The 8,292-nt window shown below is 37.8% G+C and overlaps 1 protein-coding gene across 1 annotated transcript; it reads right to left on the bottom strand.

Annotated features, from left to right (window-relative positions):
* Window positions 1-700: 700 nt before the first annotated feature.
* On the bottom strand, window positions 701-5,056 carry LOC121765855 (glucosamine inositolphosphorylceramide transferase 1-like). Its single transcript, XM_042162120.1, has 4 exons — window positions 4,503-5,056; window positions 3,520-3,642; window positions 2,629-2,796; window positions 701-2,552 (listed from the first exon to the last, which is right to left on the bottom strand). The coding sequence occupies exons 1-4, from the start codon at window positions 4,806-4,808 to the stop codon at window positions 876-878; spliced, it is 2,274 nt and encodes a 757-aa protein (XP_042018054.1). The 5' UTR covers window positions 4,809-5,056; the 3' UTR covers window positions 701-875.
* Between the last annotated feature and the right edge of the window lie 3,236 nt (window positions 5,057-8,292).

Consider the following 8,292-nt stretch of genomic DNA (forward strand, 5'->3'; position numbering starts at 1 on the left):
TTAATTTTTTTTTTACACTTCAATTCACCTATAAATACACCCCACTCCATTCATTATTTTCACACCATTCAAACACAACATCTATACAAATTTTAATTTTAATATAGTGTGTGATTTTAATTTTAATTTAGTGTGTAATTCTAATTTTAATTTTAATTTGTATTTTATTTTTATTTTTATTTTTATTTTTATTTTTATTTTTATTTTTAATTCGTATAGTCGGCTTCTTCTAATCCACTAAGAGCCCGATAAATTTGTTCATAATTACTTGAAATATTATAAAATGAAAGTTGATTATAAAATTTGGGGGCTATTGGAGGTGTCCACCATAGTGGCGGACACAAAATTTTGGAGCTATGGACAATAAAATTGGGGCTATGGACAAAAATTGGGGCGAGGCTATTGGGCGTGTCCGCCTTATAGTGGACACCCTTATGCTAAATTGCTAATTTATCCTCATCAAGAATGGGGACCCACATATGTCAAATTGGAAAAACAATTTTACTCAAATAATTGTGCTAAGAAATGGTCCATATTAGAAGATTGCAATTGGACACATCCAATAAATTAAAACATGTAAATAATATAGGGATGGCCATAGACACTCCTTTTCAATCAAACTATAGGCCAAAATATTTATTCAAATGAGAAATATGACTGCCAATGTCACTCTTCTACATTCTTCATCTATTTCATCAAATTTATATCAATCAAAACTCATTCCATCCTATATATATATATACAAACAAGATATACAGAAACCTGTAGACTATAAACAATTAACCAGAAATACATTGTGATAAGAAAAAGAAAGGGAAAAAGAAATCAAACAAAATAAACAACAAAATAGTAATCCCCAGCTATGCTATACTATACTATACATCCCACCCATCCTTCCTTCTTCTAAATTCAGACTTTCTGTGACTTAAACTCCCATAAATACCAGAAAACTCCTTCAAACACTTGCTCCTAACTCCATAATGTGCTTGTGTGTTCCTACTAATCGCCACGCCGGAGAATTTCGACGTGTCGATCGCCCACGCGGGCCTAACGTACTCCACCACGACGCTGTCCTTGCTCGCGTTCGCATACAAGTGGTTCATCAGCACGTCCTCGCAGTTGAATAGCTCGTCGACCAAGGCTCTCCCGGCCTCGGCCTCCTCGCTCCAATACCTCCTGAACGCGGCCTGGCCGTCGAGGAATGCGGCCCCCGTGAGGATCACGTTGTACCCGCCGTGCCTCCTCGCGTGCTTCTCGCCTCGGTACTTCGATCCGACAAGGCGCGGGTAGAACCCGACGATACGGGCGGGGTTCTTTCGCCAGATTTTGAACCCGCGCTCGACGTCGTCGCATGTCATCATGATGTCATCGTCGAGCTCTAGGACTGCTCGGGTCTTGATGAGGGGATCTGGCTTGAACCGGTTGTTGAGCGAGTTCCGGTTCTCGACCCTCACCCGAACCGGTACGGCCGAGTTGAAGTCGTTTGGCCGGGGCGGGGTTCCTTTGTTCCACACCACGACGATCTCTCTCACCGAGGTGCATCTCGAGTAGTGCTTTACGTACATTTTTAGATTCCATAGCCGAGCGTCGTAGGTCATCGTGAGTAGCGTGAACTGAGAGTAGTGCCCTTCCACCGCGTACGGCTCCTGCGCGCCGCTCCCTCCGTACATACACCGAACTCCGGTGCACACTAGTACCACGGCCATCAAGGCTGTTGAAACCACGACGAGAGGTCCGGTCCTCGTGTTCGGCCCTATCCTAGTTCGAAGAGCAGAGCATCCTCTGTTCAGGCGGCTGCAGAAGAGCCGTAGCTTGGATGAGAAAAAACTCGACCTCTCCAAAGCCAAGAAAGTGTCGCTCCTCTTCCCGACATCGTGTGGGCACCAACTCAATGGCACGACGCACTTCACAGCTCCGAGAAGCATTCCAAAGAGCACGGTCAGCATAGCGACCGCCATGACCGAAGCAAAACCAAGAACAAAGCGACGAACAGAGTCCCCTGAGGGAACTCTGTCTCCGTCTTGAACTGCAATCCACTCACCCGAGCTGAGCTGCTGCGCGTCAAGGTGATGGTTGCGGCCCCCATTCCACGAATTCCGTCCCTTGACCGGCTCGTTGACACCCAAGGGCACCTCGACTTCTTTGAAATCCTGAGTTGTTAGAACTGTTACATTGAATACACGTATCCTGTGCCCGTACGTCTCACCACAGTCTTGACCTACGCGGTAGAGGTTTCCATTATACACGAAAGGCCTCCCCCCATTCCGAGCCCCCACACTCTTGTCCGTGTTGTATATCGGGTTTTTCTTGTGAGGTCTCCACGGACCGAGAGGCGAGATGCTATACCAGATCTCCAGCTGCCCGTTTTTTCTCACGCCAATGCCACTGTGATCGGAACCAAAAAGCCAGTACTTCCCCTCATGAAGAATCATAAACGAATCCACAAGCGGCTTTCTCATGACGACCCTCTCCAACGTCCACTTCAGAGGGAAGTTGGTTGCGCGATAGAGACGGAGATCCCCTTTCACACTGCCCTCGGGCATCATATATATCTGCACAAAACAATACAGTGAGTGATTCGTTCAAGAAAGGTGAAAATGATACATGCTTAACGACTCGAGCTCTTACATTCCCATTGTACTCGAAGACATACGGATATGAGAGATGCCAATCCTCATCGAGGGCGATCCCCAACTGCTCCCACGTCGCTCCCTTATCTACACTTCGTGCAACACCGATGTCTCCTTCCATTGTTATCGAATTTTTTGTTTCAAAGAACAGGTAAAGAACATCTCCCTGAATCGTGTGATCAAACATTAGATGAACTGGAAATCGAAAGTGAATACTGCCTTGACCAAAATCAAGACAAGTAGATAAATCATAACTCTATTTCATTGTCATAAACATCAAACACATACACATACACACATACACAAACATGAGAAAAGATTGAATCTTTTGTAACACTTACCAAAGACAACACAGAATCAAGACTAAAAAAAATTTCTCAAGAAGAAAGAACATATTTTCCTCTCCACAAACTAACTTAATTCTTATCTTGATTCTTATCTCAGTTTTTTATCTTAGACTAAGATAACTTATCATTACCTAAACCATGCTATTAAACAAAGCCTTACAATAATATTACTATCAGATTACTTCTCAAGTAAGCCTTGTTCAAATTTTGATAATTACATTCCATCAAATTCCAAATCTCCACACAATGCTTAAATACAAAAAAGGGAAAGAATATATTCCCTTCTCGAACAGAAATTCGATTTTATTTCATTCCCCAGTTAGCCAGTGAGGATTCAAATCTACTTTATTTGCCAAATTTCTTTTCTTAAACTAAAAGAGGGACACTTCTTTACACTTATCCCAGATCCAATATACAACTCAACCCCACTTGCTATAATCTGATAAAGTTCCAACCTTTATCATCAGATTCTAATATAGTCTACTATAATGCAATTAACAATAAAAAGATGCAAATAAAGAGAGAGAGGGAGAGGTAGTTACATGTTGAAAAAGAAAAGGGTCAGCAACAAAATTACTGGGGAAACCAGAATGAGAAAGGGAGGCACAAGTGACAACTGGATTAGCCACAGGCCAAGCTGCACTCTTCTCCTTCCAAATATTCATCTGCCAACAAAATAATTTTCTTAATCTTCAATCAATTATCAATCTTGAATGCCCATATAGATGTATAGAGAGATGGTTGAATCATATATTACACATATCATTTGAAACTGAGAAATTATCTCACTAAAACCTATAAATTCAGAAAAAGAATCATGCCTAATATTTAATCTACATCCAAAAACATGACCAAGATGATCAACACTCCACCACCACAAAAAACCAAGAAAGAGTTCAACATAGTTACAAACAACAGTTTCAATGATCCAACAACATGCATATGATGATAAAAAAAATTTAAAACCAAAATAAACAATTGATTGAGGAAATTCAACAGAACAAGAAAAGCATCATACCTAAAGAAGTATTTAATCTACACCCAAAAACATGACCAGGATGATTAAAAGTCCTCAACCACAAAAACCAAGAAGCACTTACAACAAGCATATAATGAAAAAATATAATCTTGAAAAGAAAAATAGTAGTAATGAGTAAAATTATGTCTACATAAATATTTAATCTACACAGATTTGAAGGTATAAACAAACCAAGAAATAACTTATGTCCCCTAGCAAAAAACACAACCAAGATAATCAAAACTCCACTTCACCACCATAAAAACCAACACTTCAACAAAGTCACAAAAATCAATTTCAATGACCCAGCAACATTCATTAAATGAAAAATAATCAGAAACATACAGCTTCATTCATGCCTACGGATAATCAAAACTCCACAACCTCAAAAACCAAGAAACACTTCAACAAAGTTACAAAACTCAATTCCAATGATCCAACAACATACACACAATAAAAAAACAATCTTGAAAACCAAAAAATAAAATAAAAAGAAAAGAAACATACTTCTTCAATGGGTTTAAGAGAAAAGGGAGAATCTCCATAGTAAACTCCAATAGCCCACGAGCCCTCATTGTCCTCTTCGCAGCCGTGCGGCGCCGTGACCCCCGCGCGCACGTTAGCCGCCACCATGAACCTCGCGTAGAGCCCCCCAATCGACCCCAAAACGACAAACGAAAACAAGAAAAACGCAAAAGTTGACGACGCGCCGCCGCCGCAGCTCTCTCTACTCCCATTCTTGCTCCCGCCGCCGCAGCTCTGTCTACTCCCATTCTTGCTCCCGCCGCCGCCGATATGGCTCGAGCCCATCATCCAAAACAGTCAAGAAAGCGATAAAAATTGAATCTTTACTGCAAAGGAGAGGAAATTGGAGCAGCCCATTTGCATGAACTGTCGAAGCTGCTCAGCTTTTGCATATTTCTCCACAAAGAAAGATTTTGGAGAAAAAGGCTTTAAAGTTTTAATTCTATGTGAGATAGGGGTTTTTGGGATTGGGATTTAATGCGAATTTCTTGTTGTGTTTCGATTAAAGTTATGAGACTTTACACAAATACTGTAACAAGGTTACAAGAAAACCGCATATATATAGAGACAGACAACATAGAAAGTCAATTGGACAAAAATAGTCTGTATTTTTTGACAGAAAATTTGGGTTTTTGCTTTTTTTTTTTGGCTAAAGGGAAATTCTCAGGCGGTTTGTGGGATTATTGAATTCGATTTCTACAACACTAGTTGAGTTTTATTTTGACACCTCAAAGTTGAGGTGTTGTGACTAAGAAAAGCATAAGAAAATTTGTTTTTGACCAAAGTATACATATACTTTATAGTATTTTTAAATTTTTACTACTACTAGTTTTCAGTATTTATTTTTTAGTATAAAGAAATATTCGAGTGGCAGTTCTCAATATTCTCCCAAAAATTATTGTGTTTGTTGTGATTGATTATAAGTTAAAAGAGTTTTTTTTGCAATAAAACTTTTGTTATAATTCTATTTTGACCTAATACGCTCCTCTTCTTCTAGAAAAACTTCATTAAGATGTTTTAACATAGAAAGATTATATGTGGGGAAATTGACTAATCTCCAAGTTTTATAGTATGAAAATAAATACTAGTAGTACTTAATAAATGTGAGATCTATATATAATATTGTAATAAAGTAGTACTATAATTTCTGTATTGGTGTGAATTTTTAACCTACGAGGATTAGAGCTGGCAAAAAACAGGCTCGACTGGTAAAGGTTTACAGCTTTTAATTTGACTTTATAATATTACCAATTTATATTGAATGAGTTTGAATATGGCTAGTATGTATTTTGAAAAATAAATACTACTAGTAGGAGTACTATATATTACTCTTTTTGTTAATAATGTTCATTATGTTTTACATTAAATATTTGAAAGCATCATTCATCACATTGTATATACTACTATCTTCGTCCCATAATAAAAGTCACATTTGATTTGGACACGGATTTTAAAAAATATAAATAATAGTAAGTTGAAAAAGTTAATAGAATATGTGATCCAATTTTTATATTAATTTTATATAATAGAATGTGAGTGGATTGAGTTAGTGGGAAGTGAAACCTACTTATCATTTATGATAAAAAAAAATGAAATATGACTTTTATTGTGGAACAAATAAAAATGGTAAAATATAACTCTTATGGAATATTTATTACGACCATATGTGTATTTTATTTAGTATGTTAGGCAGAATAAAATGTGATATATTTAGGGGTCAGATAAAAAAAATTGACATTTTTTCTCCAATTGAAAATTTTAACGTGATGAAAACGTAGTAAAAAGAAAATGTCAAAGATGTCCATGGTCTAGCTAGTGCTCTAATGATCTAATATATAGCTTAATTAATTACTCACTACGTTTCTCATGTTTTATTTTTTGGCTAATTTATTAGGTTTGGCTGAGAATATGATAGGAAATTATCACCCTATAGCTTGCATTTTCCACATTGTATTTAATGGTATTTATGCTATACGACCATGACATAGTAATTATCTTCACATGGTATATAGCAATGAATGGTGTATGACGAAAAATGTAAATTAAATTCGATCCAGAAGTTTGGGCAGTTATAATTTGAGTTGTGGATTAGCTATGACTAATTATCTCATAATTATCCATCTATGATTGAGTTGTTGGGATTAAATCTAATGAACCAAACACACTACATATTTGATCACGATATACAATTTTACAAACCGAACTCCTCCTAGTAAATGTATTATCATTGTCACGCGCGGTTGATATTAATATATTAGTATTACATAAAACCAACTTAAATCCCTTTAATTAACTTAAATTTCGTAGCCCCCAATGCGCCGCCTGCTCACTAATTTATGATACCGATGTCGCAAAATTAATCCACAAAGATAACTAATCAATCAAAAACAAAAATATTATTAACTATTCACTTTTAGGGATAATACTCATTAATAACACTATTTTAACTATCATAAAAAACGCTATTTTATAAATAGAGTGATGCTAAATGGCCATAATGTGGCCGGCCATAAAAAGCTAATTTAGTCCATTTACATATATAAAAAAATTAGAATTACCGATATAAACTTATATGTGTGTGAATGGACTTGTGAGTTGATACTTATCTTTGAATTTCATTACGTAAAACATATTAATATCACGAATTACTGTATACGTTGAGCAACAATCAAGAAATGACAGTAGTAATAAGTTGAGCAAAACCTACGAAAGAGCAACACTAACATGTTGAGCAACATATAATGAAGATGATATAAAAGTAAAATCAAGTAGTATTAAACCAAAATTTGAAAAAAAAACAATTTTTTTTGTTATTTAATTAATTTATGGCTGGCCATAATGTGGCCGCATAGCTTTATTCTTATAAATACTACCTCCGTCCCTGAAAATTCGTCCCAGTTTTCCATTTTCGTCCGTCCCCCAAAATTTGTCCCATTTCACTTTTACCATTTTTGGTAGTGGGTCCCATATGCCACAAACTCATTCCTACTCACATTTTATTATAAAACTAATATATAAAAGTAGGTTCCACAATCCACTAACCTTTTCAACTCACTTTCTATTATATTTTTTAAAACCCGTGCCCGGTTAAACTGGGACGAATTTTGGGGGACGGAGGTAGTATGTGATATGATTGCAAAAAAATGAAATTTTATGACCTAATATTTTGTTTTACTTTGTGGATCCGATCAAAATTTAACAAAAAATCATTATTTAATTTGTATCATTTTTTTATAAATTGGATGACGAGGAAGATCTCTCTCAGAGCATCTCCAATGGTCGGCGTCACCACCGGAGCGCCGATTTTTCGCCCACGCCGGTTTGACGCCGAACCATTGGAACCGGCGTGGGCGAAATCGGCGTCAAAATCGGCGTCGCCATGCCGATTCCCGCGCTGACGCCGGTTCCCACGCCGATCCTCACGGGCGCCATTGTGGCTCCCGGATCGGCGCCAAACCGGCGTCGGATTTAAATATTTTTTTTTTTTTTTTTTCGCAAAACACAATATATACGCGCGTTGAACCTCATTTTCATTCGCACCACTTGTTTTAACGAGTACTCTCTCTCTACCTTACTTTCTGTACAAGATCAATAACGAGCAATGGAGAACAACTACGAAGGTACTCCAGTTAATCCCGGGGGATGGTCTCAGACTCCCCCGGCTCCCGGTGTAGGGTCTCAGACGCCCCCGACTCCCGGGGCAGGGTCCCATACTTCCCCGGCTCCTGGGGGAGGTGGTTGGCCTCCAATGAGCGGGTACTACAACGTGTAC

The sequence above is a fragment of the Salvia splendens genome, chromosome 14 (assembly GCF_004379255.2).
Source record: "Salvia splendens isolate huo1 chromosome 14, SspV2, whole genome shotgun sequence".
Taxonomy (NCBI): domain Eukaryota; kingdom Viridiplantae; phylum Streptophyta; class Magnoliopsida; order Lamiales; family Lamiaceae; genus Salvia; species Salvia splendens.

Coding starts and splice junctions, on each gene's coding strand:
- LOC121765855 (XM_042162120.1), bottom strand. CDS start 4,808: ATGATGGGCTCGAGCCATATCGGCGGCGGCGGGAGCAAGAATGGGAGT. Junction 3,643..4,502: donor CTCTTAAACCCATTGAAGAA/GTATGTTTCTTT, acceptor TTTTGTTGGCAG/ATGAATATTTGGAAGGAGAA. Junction 2,797..3,519: donor ACCCTTTTCTTTTTCAACAT/GTAACTACCTCT, acceptor CACACGATTCAG/GGAGATGTTCTTTACCTGTT.